The following is a 17,000-nucleotide window of genomic DNA, read 5'->3' as shown; positions in this document are numbered from 1 at the left end:
CCAACAGCCGGTGGCAGCGCTGAGATTCCAACAGCCGGTGCCATCGGTGCGGATCAAATAGCCTTCAGTTGTCGGTGGAGACGCTCGACCATGCCGTTCTGTGGGTGGTAAGCCGAGGCGTTATGAAGGCACGTGCCATGCAGTCAATCGGATATTGGCGCCATAATTGATGGGGCACAAACGGACGAGGAGCTGCCTGCGATATGTCGCACTTGACCAATGTTGCGTAGGAAAGTGGCAACTCCACAGGCTGAAGAGACGAGGCTGTTTCCAGCAATTGTCGCAGCTGGGGGTCGTTTTCCCGGGCGGAGGCTAGAGCGTAGAAATCCGCAGAGTCAGTAGGCAGAGAGCCAAGCGGCGACAATTTCTCAGCTGCCTGATTTTCAGTTCCAGGCATATGGCGTAGTATGGAGATAAAGCAAAGTTGCCGAAGCTCACGTTCTGAGTACGAGGAACTGTTGTTCTTAAAAATGAACGTTAATGGCTTGTGGTCGGTGAAAATATTAAAGCTATAGCCTTCAATAAAACACGGTAATTCTTGGCAGCGCAATAGGTGGCCAACATCTCCCTCCTGATAGTGCTGTAGCGAGATTCTATATGTTCGAGGCACATTAGGAAGAAACCCAGCAGCTTCCAGTCTGTAGTACTTCCAGTGCTGTAGTACTGCACCCACTGCCCTGGTCAACACTTCTACCATACGGCGAGCGGGCGCGTTGGGCAACGGATGAATCAGCAACACTGCAGTTGCCAACTATATTTTGGTTTCCTGGAAGGAGAGTTCGTGCTGGGAGGATAAGTGGAAGATAGGCATTTATTTATTTATTTATTATTTATTTCTTTGTATTGGAGTCGCGACGCAGTAGATCATTAATTGGCTGAAGAACTTGCGCACAGGATGGTAAGAAGCCCTGTGAAAATTTGTGAGCCCCAGAAACTCCCGCAACTTTCGGAAGATGTTGGAAAGGGGAAGTCCTCGATTGCACGCACCCGTGATTCCAGTGGCTTCATGCCTTGGGGGGAAATGCGATGGTTGATGAAATCCATGGCTTAAACACCGACAATGAATTTCTGGGACTTTAGGACCAGGACGTGTTCATCCAGTCGCTCAAATAGAAGGCGAAGGTGCTCTTCGTGCTCTTCGTCCCTGTGACTTGCAACTGGAATGTGGTCAACGTAGAAGAAAATGGATGGGAGTCCGTGCGTAACCTCGTCCATGAGCCTTTGAGAAGTTTGCCCGCATTCACCAAACCGTAAGGCACAAGGGCAAACTCAAGTAGGCAAAACAGAGTAATTGGTTCCTTCGGAGTGTCGCTAGGCTCGACCGAAACCTGGTGCTACGCACTCATCAAATTGATCTTGCTATACATTTTGGTTCTTGCGAGACGGGTGCCGAAGTCATGTATGTGGGGAAGCGGATATTGATTATGAGTAGGGATGGCATTCAAAGCTCGGTAGTCACCTCAAGTGCACCTGTCGCCACTGTCCTTCTTTGGAACCAGATGTGGGGGTGAAGCCCAATTGCTGTAGGACGACATTGCCAAACGCGTCATTGTGAGAATGGCGGTTGCTTAGGACATTCGATGGGGGGCGGTGTAGTGAGGTACGCCGACAAACTACGACACCACATTAGACCTAAGATTCATTATTTGCAGGAGCGTATCATAGACTCCACAGAATTCCTTGATGCGTGAAGTGATTTTTCAGTAGGTAATACGGCGTAGCCAAGCACAATGAACATCTTTTAACTCACTGACGAGACGACATGTTTCCAGTCATCTGAGAAGAGCGAGGAGACCGAGTGAGCAGCTGCCGCTGAGTAACGCCGAGTCGTCTGCGTATGTGAAGCCAGCGAACGACAACAGTGCCACTGCCTGCAGGTTCTGCTATTGGTGCAACCTTCTCAGCTGTGTAGCCACACAGTGAAGTGCATACACCTGTGCATGTCGATGGCGCGCTTACTAGCCTGTAGACAATGGTTGGGAAACGCCATGCCCTAGGATACGTTGGTGCTTTTTGAGTATAGTGACAGCCCAAGTACTTCAAAGCAACCAAGAAAGGGAAGTGTTGGCGTTTCAGATCCAAGAGGGCGGGTGCTCGTGCAAGATAGCCTTTGACCCGCTACATCTGACCACATTGAAGAATGAAACACTGTGTAGAGCCACCTTGGCGCCAACGTTACACGCCTCTGCAACTTAAAAGGAAGAAGTCTGGACACCGACCAAAAATGGTTTAAAAGAGTTATTTACGTATCGGCTCCCCCGGCTCCCCCTCTGCAACCTCACGAGTTTAATTACAAAAGGTATCGATCGGAAACAGTTTCGTCATGCTGAGCGCTACACACCCAAAATGTTAAGCAGTGATGACTATAACAGGTTCGCCGTATTTTGTCATATTGGTTACAATCAATAATGTCAACCCTAATTGGGTCTCTTCAAACGTAGGGAATAAGCGGCGGCTAAATACAAACTAACATCAATAAATTTCGGTACAATGTTTTATTTTCGCTCAAACTCTTAAAATCAACTCACGTTACTTCCAGATTACTTCGACAAAATATTTCATCGTGTCTCTAGAGCATTTCTACTCAATCTTGCTTCTTTTTGGACGTAATGCTCCATGTAGTGGTGTCGCCGAGAAAAGGAGTGTGGTGCGCCGATGGGTGAGAGCATTGAGAATTATTATCTAGCTTGTGGCCCACAGAGTCACACTTACTCAGTGGCCGAAGTTTGCGAGAGACAAATGGAAGGGAGGCACATACCCTGGCAATTCATGTTGCAACTCGCTAAGGCATTGGTGTCAACGGCGTCCACTGGAAGGGGCACATAATCAGAAAAGTTGTGGCACGGCCTCTTAATGCGTCGAGTTGCTCTCTTTGAGGGTAAATTGTGACGGGATTTCGATGCCGCTCATCATCCGAGAAATTAAAAGAATATGCTTCGCTATTGTAGAGCGACATATTTCTTGTGGCACATACCTAGTTACCCAAATTGGCGTCAAGGACGTTCATTGAAGAGCGGCACACACTTCCTCGCACAGGTCCAGTGACCAAAGCTGCCATCAGAGGTTTATTGAAAACCAGCACAGACCCATTGCCACGTAGCGAGTGCTCCAAGCCGTTGTCAGAGATTCTTCGAACAGCGGTACCTACAAAGATACACACAGTGCCCCATGTCGCCGTAAAAGAGGTTCGTTGAAGTGCGGCACATATATGCACATTGCCAAATCCTTGTGAGCCAAGTTAGTCCGATGGTTGATTTCGTACCCTGTTCTCTCAGCACAGCAGCCAGATGCGCTACCCTTTTGGCCACTGACTGCTCAATGGACTAGGTAGCAGGGGAAACGGTTACAAACATACATGCGTCCATAAATACATACACATCCCCCGGAATGTGCGTGAAGTAGCCTAACAACGCTAACGCAAATAAAGTCCAAGTCTGAGGTTTTAGCCATGGTGTTCTGCACCTACTCTGTTCAGTGGAACGAGGTAGTCTGTGGTGCCACGAAGGGGCCTTTATACTCCATTAAATACACACAGTTTCACAATATGGCAAAGGGAGGGATCCAAACTTGGAAAGATGCGCAAAATTTCTTGCACAGCCCACCCTTTGAATTGTTCTAAAAGTTAAGGCGTGCAACTAGTTCTTGGCAATGTCTTCACATGTAGTATAAGTGATTCTCTATGCCGGATTCTCTGAGTGAACATATGGAGCTATGAGTTCAGGTAATCTTTTCAGGCGGCTTAGTGCCGTTGGCTTGGGCTTAGCGCACCTAAACGTATGGCAACGGGTACCTAAAGTGTTCTTTCTTTTCGTGACGCTTTTCACTCAATAGTTCGAGCTTTCTTCTAGCTCAACTTGGTGCATGTTCTATCTAACATAGTAGTTCATGAAATTTTTCTTTGCAGCCAAGTCGTTGTGGGTTTATGAATGAAGTGTACTTCTCCCTTAGGGTTTTAACGGTGAGCTTCACAAACGATAACTTGTGCTCTGTATCACGAAGGAACCTATTCAGCGATTTGTTATTAATGTTGTTCCCGCCCCCAAATCACCGCGCAAAATATTTCAGCATGCAAGGACTGATATTACTAGCTCGTATGTGTAAAATGCCACTGCCTCCATGTGCAAAAAGCGTTCTTCTTTCAGTTAGGTGTGGAAACCTTGCCTGTGAGGACTCGGCTACATTGAAGAGATATTTGCGTGACAGCAATTATTTTCTGCTAGTTTATGCACCCACACCAATAGAGCGTTGTTTTAGAAGCTACAGAAAATATATATTGTTTTGGTGCGTGCTTCAATGAACTCCTTAAATAGACCTTGATATAAATCCTAATTAGGTGCATTAGCTGGTGCCGACAAGCTTTAAGAATGTACCCTTTCATATGGTTTTACTTATTGAAATTGCATAACCATCAAAACTTTAATGTTGGATCGAAATTCTAAGCCTGTAATTTCATCAGCAACTCATTTTATTCAAATGATTGTCCAAATAAAAATATATGTTAACAAATCAAATTTTTTTCTAAATTGCTTGTCTGTATTGTTATGGTGCTTACTTTTACCACTATTTTTTGCTGTTTTTGTGGATATCGGCCATGTCCTAAGCAGCAGTTTTCACGAATGAATAGGTACTCTATGCTGTTCTGTCTATGTGTCTTCCTCTCCGTGCGAGTGGAAAACGTTTCTTAGCTTGTTAATTGCTTTTGCTCAGACGAATCACGTGTGCTACACTGAAACCTCGAGGTTCGAATTGTGCCAAGGACGCACTTTATTCTTTTTAGATCAATGAGAAATTTATTCGGTGAGAATCCAACCAGCGCCCTACGTGGTGAAACCATACAAAGACGCATAAAGAAAACTTCGCTCTAAAAAGACTCCTCTTTTCAAAACAGTGTCTTTTATCTTTCATTCAGACGTATGTTTACATTTGAAGCCTTCAAAAATATCTGATCTCACTTTGTGTCCTCGCTCAATGAGTTCAGAACGCCACTTCGCTCAACCACTCTCTCAGTTACAGACGCGGATTCAATGAAATCGGAAACAAATCATACGGCATGAAGAGCTCTTAAATTACCATGCACAGCTCCCAGCGTGACGCTAAGCCATGTGATATCCGGGGCAAATGAAGATGCTATGACGCCGGCTGCAGCCAGCACGGATCCCCCAACCAGCACGGGAACTGTGGTGAAGACTTCGCTTAGAGGTCCAGAGATTAGGCCTGGAAAAAATGTAAACGGCGTAATGTTTATTTTAATGTGCTAGCAATTATGGGGACACTCGAAGACAACTTCGGCCGTCGTCATCGGCGTGAAAATCCGTATATATTTAGGTATTCGTATGCCATATAGGCCATGCCATGCCATATAACAAGTGACATTTGCCGGTTATGTCGAGACAGTCACAAGGCTGCTCTACCACTTCTTACGTTCTTGAGAAAACTATTTCTCAGATTTCTGAAAATCGCATCCCGCTAACAAATGTCATAAAACATAGCGCTGACAGTGTGAATGGATATTCGCGCCGTTATGCTCACTTTACTACAGTCACTCTCGGATGACTGCTAACTTCTCGCTGTACGTTAACTAAGCGCGACGGCGCAGGCCGTGTGCTCAGTAGCCATGAATAGAATACCTTCACTCTTTTAGATTCGCTTCGAGACTGGTTTATTGTGCAGCAAACTACCAGAGCGGGCAAATGAAAGTGGGGAAAGAGATATAGAAATAACTAAGCAAGGAGGAATGAGACAGGCAGCAGAAGCCTCGCGGATCCGAGTGGCCGCAATGGCCACTGTTCGGTCAGCGAAACGGGGGCGCGGTGGAATTCTATTGTTCGGACGGTTTTTTTTAGGTGCCCCCCTCGGATATTGATGCGATCGCGTGACACATTCCCCCCTTCTTCTCTTTAGTAGCGTTTTCTTTGTGTAATGTGCGTTGTGCTGTCGTCTAAATTCTCCACACCATCCCCCGTAAGGAGCACCGGCTCATTACTGGCAGCGATTGTCCATACAGATTAGCTATTCGTTGTGCTTGAGTGGGTGCAACAGTTTACAAGCGCTTATTCGTCTGTCTGTTCCTGGGAAGGTTTCCACAACACGACACATCTTGTACATCTCGCGAGGAACCCGATCGTACCCGAAAAGAACTCTGTCTCTCTCAACGATACCTCTTCCCCTGCCTGGCTTTCTGGCGACGTCTTCCCACTGCGATTACTAGAGAAAGTTCTGGCACTGCCATCATTCAGCCGCAATGGGAGAGATCGTTCTGACCTTCTTGCTTTTGGCTTAAGACGTTATTGTGGCATAAATTAATATGCTTAATCTATCTTCATAGGCATACATTTTAAAGCTATTTACACTTTTCTTTAAATGCAGAAGGACTTTGCGAGCACGTATAATCACTACACATTGCAGCGATTCCGATTGGGCCGCGTCCCTGCTGTAATGGCTCCAGTTTCCTCCTTCTGTGCTAGAGGTCTTGTTTTCGAATCCACCAATCGGACAAGCGTTTGTATGAATATTTAATTATTGAAAACTCAGTACGTTCGTGACAATGATCAGTTTGTAAAGTCACAATGTCATTGAAAGCCAGAAGGACGAAGTCTAGGCAAATTCCTGTGCTAGTCATCATCCCCACGCTGGCTGAACCACCCGTTCGCAGCTCCCATTAAAACTAGTGCCACAGTTCCGTGTAGTACAGGCATAAATGTGTGAGGCACGGGCGCCCAGGATTTGGGCAGGATTGTGTAAGGAAGCTCTCTCTCCAGGCGGGGACGGCACCAGGACACGGTAACCGCTCCGTACCGTACCAGGAACGGCACAGTGACGTGATGAACAGTCTCTGTGCGGTTCAAGCTTCCCGCAACCTGCAAACTCGAAGTTCTCACCTCCGCAGTCGATAAGGGAGCCGATGAGGCTGACAGGCCAGGAGGCGAGGCCGCGTTCGACGTTCATCTGCTCCATGATTCCGACCATGAGGAAGCCGGAGCAGCGGCTGGACGACGACTCCATGACGGTCATGAGAAAGGCCAGCACCGCCACCCACCAGCATTTGTCAATACCGGCCGCGTAGGACTTCTTTTCTGCCTGTACACGGCTCGGCTTTAAAGCGATGGGGTCACAGCCGCCCAAAGAAAGTCTTCCAGCCGCAGTTAAGCGCCTTGGTGGAGATGGCGTGAGCTCCTGTGACTCCGGCTCCAACCTGCAGTTCATATTTAACTGCGTGTATATAAAAGGAAGCTCCACCGCAAGAGCGACAGAGATATATTTGTTACTATGTGCTCAAGATGTTTGCTGAACGATATGCCTAGCAAGCTACTCCAGGTTGTAATGATTATGCATGAAATGACCAACTTCTACACAGTACGCACGCACACAAATGCACGACTAACGATCACAAGGATACGCTATAGCAAGCATCTAGAGCGTCTCGTTAAAGCCAGTGCGATGGTGGACAACGCGCCTGACTCGAATATGTCGGTACGAAGAAATCGCTACAGCTATCTCCACTATGTTTGTTGCATTTTAAATAAAGCTGCTATCTACCAACTGCAGGCAGCAATTTTTTTTACATCGATTTAAGCAGCCAGATGAGGCAGTAAAATCCGCAAAACATGAAAATAAAGAACTAGAGAATAAGGTTTACAAGGCGCTAATTAAGAAATCAATAATAATATCATTATATTTAGGCTGCAGCTTCTGTGACCTCTTTAACGAACAAATACGCAACTCCAAAGTATATCACTTAGCTAATACCTAAATTTTCGTGATGCCATTGTAAGCATCGTAACGATTCCACGTAAGCTGTCCGTTGTATTCGTGCGCTTTGCTCTAACACATGGCGTAATATAAATTGCGGTGCGTGTTCATGGTGCAGAGTTAAGGATATGTAAACTGTGTGATTCAATTTTCTTAGTTTGTCAGTTTCCGGCAACATTGCAACAATATTAAAGCCCTATTTCAAAATTTGCTTTCTACGGTCGGTAAATTCGGCTTTCTATCGTAAATGCAACAAATTGTGTTGTCATCGGTTGTGCGCTTCTCTGATGAGCGTAATAACGCTTTTTCCATGTATTTGAATTCGTAATGCGAATCTATCATGTGTCACACATAAAGCAAGAAAGTGAGCAACTCAAGTCGGAGATGAGTAGAATTACCGAGTAGGTTCCCCTAACTTGCTCAAGCATTATGCGAGCATGCTCGTCTAACCTTATTTGACCCCTGCTACAATACATTGGAGATGGCCTTGTGTCCTTTTCAAAGGTAACTCTGAAGTAGTCAAGCCAAATATTCTCCTCGAATTGAACGTCAGTGGGAGGCGATACCTTACTAAAGCAGTTTAGTGCTATTCCTGCCATCAACGTTTGTTAAAATAGACACTAACTTGTCCCTGACCTCTGTGTTCGAGCAGACGACAGAAGGCATCCTTGACATACGTTTGTAGTACCGCCAACCAGAATGGCACATCGACATAATATTACCATGCACAATGTGACATATTGATCAGGCAAAGATAAGTGGTTGCTGTGAGAACAAGCATTACTGCAGTATCTCAAACATCACTAAAGCGCATACCTAGACAAGGGACCAAAAGAACGACGAAGACAGGTGCTGGTTCTATAAATCTTGCCGCCCTTAAAATCTTAGTGTGTACTTAACAGCGCCTGTTTTCGTCGTTCTTTTGGTCCCTTGTCTTTGTATGCGCTGTAACTACCCCATACCCAAACCTTGCTTCAGTATATTACTGCAGTAAACGGTTACTGTCTCGGCGTACATAAAGAGGCTACTCTCAGCATCTAGCCACTGTATATATGAACAACAGTCCTATTTTTGAAGTTTATAATACGCAAGTAGGTATTACGAACTAACTTGAAATAGTATTCGACTTCTGAGCTGTATTCAGATATCAGCAGGTTAAAGCCAACTTCGTGTGCCAACCTTAGTCTTTATAATTTACGAGGAAACAAGTGCTGATTTTATTGGAAAGCTCAGTATCTGTGTCTCGCTGGATCCTGGTATTATGTAAGGCATACAGTATCTTCGAGCTCACCTGTGCAAGGTGTCAAAAAATATGAAATTTTGCATACACGAACGCAACTTGCAAGAATTGCTGACTGTCAACTTGAACTACTAAAACACATATTAATGTTAGCTGATGACATTCATTATCAAAATATGTTCAGGCAGTTCATCAAGTATTGATTCGAACGCAAAACTTCGATGGATAATTATTCGACCCTGTTATAAACACCAAACGGATGAGCCCAATCGTTATAACTTATTTCAGTAGTTTTTTGAGCACGCTCGCCGCACCTGGCTTCTTGACGAAAAGCACCTCGGCTGTGGAACGCAGTTTCGCGTGTGCTGAATTTTGCCGGGACAAGTTTTCGCGCTTTCTCTGACTCCAGACATTATTGTAACTAATTTCGCTACTTTAGGGGATAGTTTTGAAGCAGAGTGGGCGCGCTCGGCGCAGTGGCGCAGCTCGTTGTGCGCCGCAGTTTCGCGTGTACTAAATCGTACTGGGACGAGTTCGTGACGCATTCTCTGACCCCCAAAATTATTGTAATCCATGTCGTAACTTTTTTGGGATACTTTTAAGGCATGCTCCCCACGCCTGGGGTTCTGAAACTGTTAGGAAGAAAGCAAGCCTGTCATGGTGTTAGTGTTGCGTGTACGGAATTTTAGTGGGACAAGTTTGTGACGCTTTTTATGGCCCTGCAACAACGTATGCCTTATTTCGGTGCTCACGCTTGCCGAAAACGCGACGAGCGATTGCCTAGAGTGATAACACGGGAGTGTGTTGCTTGAACTGGCAGGACGCGTAAAAGATAACACCGAGGAGCTCAATAACTTGACATTTATGTCTTCCGAGTGACTGGAAACAGGCTTTGCACCCGCGAATCTGTCTTGAGTGCGACTAGAAGGCATTCTGCGAGCGTGTAACATCGTCTGGCTCAGAGCCTCTGTTGTAGCCACCTCTCTGTATTTGGCGTACCATCGCGTCGACTGAGGCAATTGGAAACGCGCAGTCACCCGTGTATTTCTGCTCTTAAATTGCAGGGAGTAATACAGGGGAAGGGAGGGATGCTTCAAGATGGGAAGTTTTCTTCAGGTGTTATTGCACTCTTTGGGAGGGGTCTATTTGCTATGAATTGCACGTAAAAGTGAATTTATCTGTAATGCCGCTCGTTAACCACTTAGGCACGTTTCGCCTTTACATGCAATATGCCTGTTAGGTCAATATACCAAAATCATACATGCTTGTAATTTACTTTTCTTTTAGCTGATGGCATCCGGTGGAGCTTCATACGGCAACGAGTGCTGCTTACCTGGTGCCATAAGTTTGGATGAATGGACAAGAAGCCCAGAACGAGGATTTATATAGAGCAAAGTAAACATTTCATCATTTCAGAAGAGGTCTTGCGTTTTCTTTGTGAAATTGCACGTGACACAGATTCATTGGATGCTTGAAATATCGTTCCGAATCATTTTTTCTAAATAATACAACGATTCCGCGCCATGTCCGTGGTTGGTTCAGCAGTAGAAGCAAAAAAAAAATTGCCCCGCCGATCATCGGAGCCGCCTGGGCCAAAACCGAAACCGGAAGGTGTTAATACCATCCGCTTGGGACGCTACAGTCAATTCGGCCACTGGGCTCTATGGGAGTGTCCGCTCTTGTTGAAAGTTCCTTCTCTATGGCCTCACTGCAAAGCATGCGTCGCCCCAGTCATTCGTCCCATTCAACCGTAATCTAGTACCTTGTGCTGCATGCAACCGAGCCTTCCTCTGCTATAAAATCAGCCGCCACACCACCTGAGTTCGGAGCATAGCTGCCTTTTTTGCCGTATTTCTCTCAGATATAGGGTTGCATGTCTTCTACAACTCCAACTTCGCGTTGTTAAGCAAGCGACGAATCTTAGAGCAGCAGAAGCAGCGATGGTGCTACACCCCTCCCCCAGTTTGAGTTCGACTTCATCGCCACCAGCTTAGTGACCGCAAAGAACACAGTAGCAATGCTGTGAAAGACGAAACTAACTTTTATTCGGCGAACCTGTGCCCACAAAAACAGGCTACGCTCAAAGAATGGCGGCAGCGGTGAACGAAGTTGGAGATCGTCGAAATGTGATCAGCGGGTCAAGCGCGTCCGCTTTTATACATCAGTCGTCGAATGTTTCAGAGTAATCAAGGGGACCCGTGTACATTGGAGATGGCCTTGTGTCCTTTTCAAAGGTAACTCTGAAGTAGTCAAGCCAAATATTCTCCTCGAATTGAACGTCAGTGGGAGGCGATACCTTACTAAAGCAGTTTAGTGCTATTCCTGCCATCAACGTTTGTTAAAATGGACACTAACTTGTCCCTGACCTCTGTGTTGGAGCAGACGACAGAAGGCATCCTTGACATACGTTTGTAGTACCGCCAACCAGAATGACACATCGACATAATATTACCATGCACAATGTTACATACTGATCAGGCAAAGATAAGTGGTTGCTGTGAGAACAAGCATTACTGCAGTATCTCAAACATCACTAAAGCGCATACCTAGACAAGGGACCAAAAGAACGACGAAGACAGGTGCTGGTTCTATAAATCTTGCCGCCCTTAAAATCTTAGTGTGTACTTAACAGCGCCTGTTTTAGTCGTTCTTTTGGTCCCTTGTCTTTGTATGCGCTGTAACTACCCCATACCCAAACCTTGCTTCAGTATATTACTGCAGTAAACGGTTACTGTCTCGGCGTACATAAAGAGGCTACTCTCAGCATCTAGCCACTGTATATATGAACAACAGTCCTGTTTTTGAAGTTTATAATACGCAAGTAGGTATTACGAACTAACTTGAAATAGTATTCGACTTCTGAGCTGTATTCAGATATCAGCAGGTTAAAGCCAACTTCGTGTGCCAACTTTAGTCTTTATAATTTACGAGGAAACAAGTGCTGATTTTATTGGAAAGCTCAGTATCTGTGTCTCGCTGGATCCTGGTATTATGTAAGGCATACAGTATCTTCGAGCTCACCTGTGCAAGGTGTCAAAAAATATGAAATTTTGCATACACGAACGCAACTTGCAAGAATTGCTGACTGTCAACTTGAACTACTAAAACACATATTAATGTTAGCTGATGACATTCATTATCAAAATATGTTCAGGCAGTTCATCAAGTATTGATTCGAACGCAAAACTTCGATGGATAATTATTCGACCCTGTTATAAAGCACCAAACGGATTGCTTTCCACGAGGAGAATTGCTGTGATTTGGAGTTCTTTGGTGCTACAATAACTGCACGCGATATATGTTTTTTAAGTGTACATCAGCAACAGTAGCTTTCTATGCTGCACGGTGGAGATGTGCTCGCATCTATCCGCTTGGAAAATGTTGACCACCTTTAGAGTCTCTGTCACATAAAAGGATTGGATTGAAAGAAGGCCTAATCATGAGGAAAATATTGAAATTTCTAAAAATGTATCATTCAGCGCTCAACAAGACCATCCATTACAAACAAACGAGCAGCAGCAACAAAACAACATCAGAAAGAATACTTCAGTGAAAGCCATCGTCCAGAAAGCAGTGGAGTATTGTCCTACAACCAGCTATTGGTTGTCGTAAGTTCTAGTTGCTGCATAGAACTACCCCAAAGATGTGGCTGATAATTTCATTTTGTCATGCAAAAGCAATTATCGCTTGCGCATGGGCTTGCCATCTTATTGCTATAAGGAGTCGTAGCTTAGAATGGTCAAACTAGTGGCAGTGTCTGGCCGCGTATAGCATAATGCGAAATACGGGTCTTGCAATATCCTCTCCACCCGGAACACTCATTCCTTTTTCAGAATGTGATACTTCTGCTTGGGAAAACTTTGCAGTTGATGGAGGGTGAGCAAGCTGGAGCGCACAGTTAGGCTAAATAGTTATTATAGTTAAAAAGTTAAATAGTTATTATAGTTATAATATCTTCAGTTTCATGCAAAACTCATTTAATGTATTTCCTATAGCAAATCTATAAAACTTATGGCCCTTAAGATACCTAACTGCTAGGGCAGAAATCAGGCAGAAGAAGACAGGGCACAATTGCAACAAAATTTCTATTTTTCTCTATATTTTTGACAAACCAAAACTGTATTGCAATTTAGGGAATGGGAAAATTACGATATGATCCTTTAGAAATAGTTACTTCAAAGAAATAATGTAGTACATATGTGACTTTTTCACAATGTTCATATTCATATTTTAGAATATGAATATTCAATATTCATACTATAAACACACACAGAAACCTCAGTTTGGAGCACACAGTGCCGTCCATCAATCTTTAGCGAGAGCCTGAGAAGGAGACGCTAGACTTCAATGGCCTAATTATGCTCTTTTCTATAGCAAAATTTTAAGAACACCGAGTCTGGTAGCAGATAATAATGTCCAAAGCATTATGAATTATCGTTCCATCACGGAAATAAAGAAGGACTAGCAGAGAGAGACAAAAAGAACGCCGGAATGCCGTCCCTCTCTGCTTGCACTTGTTCATTTACGCGCTGGAACGATATTCCCTAGTGCAATTCACAGCCAACTAGCCCAGCTTTGGATAATGTGCGAATTGCTCCCATTTGACGCTTCTACTATTTTATCGTCAATCAAGGATGAAACAATAAACGATGATTCGAATAGTATGCAATCGTTGTTTCCTTCGAGTCTTCCTTACAAATCTTATGAGAAGAGTCATTTGCTGAATAAATGTTAGACAGTAACATTGAATATTTACTTACTTGGAAAGTGTGAAAATTTCACTTGAAGTTGGACGTCTTGTGTTTGCATCTTCCATTCTTTGTGAATGCCGTCGTTGTTCCATATGTAGTTTGTGAGAGCCCTGCGAGAATACACATATGAACTAAGGGTTTATGTATTCAGTTGCACTCCTGAATGGGAACATATATGAAAACAATGTGTATTCCACAAGGCGAAGCACATGAAGGTAAATGATGTAGTGAATGAAGAATGCGCTCATCTCATGACAACATGAAATGCGAAAGACAAGCTCACCATAGACAATGAAAACCCTGTTTTCAGTACTGTCTTGCAAATTCACATCACACAAGAGATCACAGAACATCGCTAAGAATCAAGTATTTAGCAGAAAGGCACCGTAATGTGCAAAGTTCTACTCGTATACGGAACACAAAAGTGTTAAACTTCTCCGTCCTAACCTCACTTAACATTCATTACAAGAACCGTTCATAGCATATTCTAATACGTGTCTGATCTGCGATTCCTGGTATCATGCAGAGGGTGACGAAAGTACACATCTCTTGTACATGTTTTTTGCAAGCCGCGTTAATGCAGGGGCCAGCCAAATACCCTGCAATGTTTACGTACGAAATTGTTTCGCAGTAATTTGTATGTACATTTCGGAGCGTTCGTTCTTGCAAAAGATCTTTTGTCGCCCATTCCTCTTTTGCCATCAGTACAGCTACACACTACGCACTCGGCAGCTCAATCAGACTTGCACGGAATAGCATGGCGACTATACCCGTTGACAACTTTCTGTGGCCGCACAGCCAAGCTACACATCCAAAACGCAATTTTATTGCAACGTAGCTGTATGTAGACTGCAAATGTAATCATCTTTAGGCTTCGTCACATTTAACAAAGCATACAATCCATTATTTCTTTCGTGATAAAAATGTCCTTCTTGTAGTAAATAAAAATTTCGCGCGTAAAACATTTTCGTTTTTGCCTTGGCACCGTAAACTCATCTGAATTCATCTATCAGAGAAAGTCATGGCAATGGCGTGTTAGCGGAATATTTCGTTGGCAGCATACGAAAACTGCGAAAGATGTGCAACGTTAAACTCATGCCAGAAGCGCAAGTTGATCGCTGGTCGCGATAAGCCGCCTTGACGCCGTCAAGCTGGCCGTCATGCACGAGTCCGCCAGCTGTACAAGTCCAACAGCAATTCCGAACTTTATTTTTCATTTCATGAGTTCGTAAATTTTATGACATACAGAGTCGTATTCTCGGTGGTTCACTGTGAAGGATGTTCTCATTTTGGCAACATTTCCAGTGTATATAGCCCCGCAAGCGTCCGCGTTTGCAGGAGACAGTGCTGCCGGTGCGTTGTGACGACCGCGTTCAGCATCAGGGATGCAATCACCCTTTCGCTTGTAGCAGCACACACATCGAAGGTCGCGCTAGAATGCTGGCAGCGTCATTTGCACGCACGCGTACCAGCGTAGCGGCGGTCCACTACTGGGTCCGCAGTTTTCGGTCAAGTGAGCGAAAAACAGCGTGCCAAGAATGGTGCTTCCCGTAGACGCGAATGGCTTCTCTCGCCCACTGTACTAACCCCCGTATTCGGGAATACATCTTAACTTGAAGTCCATGCTTTCGCTGATCTAAATACCTCCTGGCGTGAACGTGCCGAGACGATCATTGCGTTTCCTTCAGCACGTTCACGACAGCCGTCATTTAAAGAAGGCATGACGCGGCCACCCTACATTTTGCGGTTTTTCACGAGCAATTGTAGTAGAGGGCCCATTATGGCTGCAAAGGCGCAAAAACTGGGAAGTATAGGCGCATTTCTGTCCAAAATATTAGCTAAAACTCGTCGGCTCTACGCACCGCTCTCCGGCGCCTAGAGCCATTTTGCCGAGCCACGTGTCACGCCATGTGTGGAATGTACTAGACATTGGTCGAGTGGAATGAAAACCTCTCTTCCGATTAGGCGCCCCGTGTCGAAAAATTGTGTGAGGGCGCTGCGAGCCAGCTAGATGGGGGCGAAGGTGTGCTTCGCGATATATTTAACGTAATTTTGATGCGGGCGCTGAGACCGATCGAGCCCATACGCCCTTGTAATGGTACTTTATTTCAACCGCAAATTTATATTGACAGCTTTCTGCTGCGTATACATATTTAAGTAAAGGGTTATACAAGATGAAGTCTTCAATTTTGCTGTCGGTGTCAAGTGCGTCGTCTGCTTGCGAGCTCGCGTTCGCGTCCAGGACACTAGCGGACGCCCAGTTTTTCTCGCAGGAAGTCTGTTCACTAAAATGTTTTTATGGTTTTACTTACTCTGGTGTGCCTGCGACTCTTGTTGATGGAATATTGATCAGGGACAATGATCAAAGGAAACGGTATTATAGTGAAATGAACCAGGGTTATTAATGGCGTGGCTCGAAGAGACGCAGATGACCAATGTAATTCTAACTTAATCTAACGATATATATATATATATATATATATATATATATATATATATATATATATATATATATATATATGTATATCCACCACCACCACCACATCCATATATACGTAAGAGAAAAATTATCAAATACATACTAAATGTGCAGATTCACAAACTGGAAACACCCGACCGGAATAGGCGTGTTTCATTATAAAGCTGCACCAGGCCCAGGTGAACCAATTAACTTCCCGAGAAAAGAATTCTAGGCAATTATTGGACATTAAAATGAACAACAATGTTAGGGAATAGATATTGTCTATGTACTCATATGGAATCGGCAAGGTAGGGAAGTCTTTACCAATGTAAATCTCCGTAGCCTGTCTGGCTATCTCCTTCAACGTGCCAGCAGGCAAAATGAAATAGCAACATATATTCTAATCGAATGATATTTGCTGAATGATATCGTATGCGACTTCAGAATTCACTATTAAATATTCAGACCCATTCCACTTTGTGAAAGCGGATGACCAGCGGAGCTCTTTGTAACTATTGTAAAGGGGGTTTATTCGGCTCGTAGAGCAGCAGCGACAAACTCAGCACCAGCAGGTAGGGCGCAGCGAGCGAACGAACTGGGTACGTGCCACGCGATGGCAACGGGCTTTTCAGCCTGCCGATCTTCTTCGTCACACTATAAACAAAATAAACAACAAAACAATATAACCGATATATGCACGTTGTTAAGGTTATTTGTAATGGTGTTTATGCCACGACCACACTAATTATGGCTTTATGGTCGCTATAATAGACAGCCATGCGCTCTATGGTTACACTGG

General features: G+C 44.5%; 1 protein-coding gene across 1 annotated transcript in view; it reads right to left on the bottom strand.

Annotated features, from left to right (window-relative positions):
• LOC139046651 (monocarboxylate transporter 12-like) overlaps window positions 1-17,000 on the bottom strand; it is an 82,382-nt gene that overhangs the window by 37,181 nt on the left and 28,201 nt on the right. The window contains exons 2-4 of the mRNA XM_070530384.1: window positions 13,750-13,850; window positions 6,879-7,192; window positions 5,071-5,214 (exon numbers count right to left, since the gene is read on the bottom strand). Coding sequence (XP_070386485.1) covers window positions 5,071-5,214; window positions 6,879-7,192; window positions 13,750-13,832 — 541 coding nt within the window. The 5' untranslated portion in view covers window positions 13,833-13,850. The remainder of the gene's footprint in view (window positions 1-5,070; window positions 5,215-6,878; window positions 7,193-13,749; window positions 13,851-17,000) is intronic.

Source organism: Dermacentor albipictus, unplaced genomic scaffold (assembly GCF_038994185.2).
Source record: "Dermacentor albipictus isolate Rhodes 1998 colony unplaced genomic scaffold, USDA_Dalb.pri_finalv2 scaffold_103, whole genome shotgun sequence".
NCBI classification, from domain to species: domain Eukaryota; kingdom Metazoa; phylum Arthropoda; class Arachnida; order Ixodida; family Ixodidae; genus Dermacentor; species Dermacentor albipictus.
Note: the sequence above shows the minus strand (reverse complement) of the source record. Positions and strands in the feature narration are given on the sequence as shown.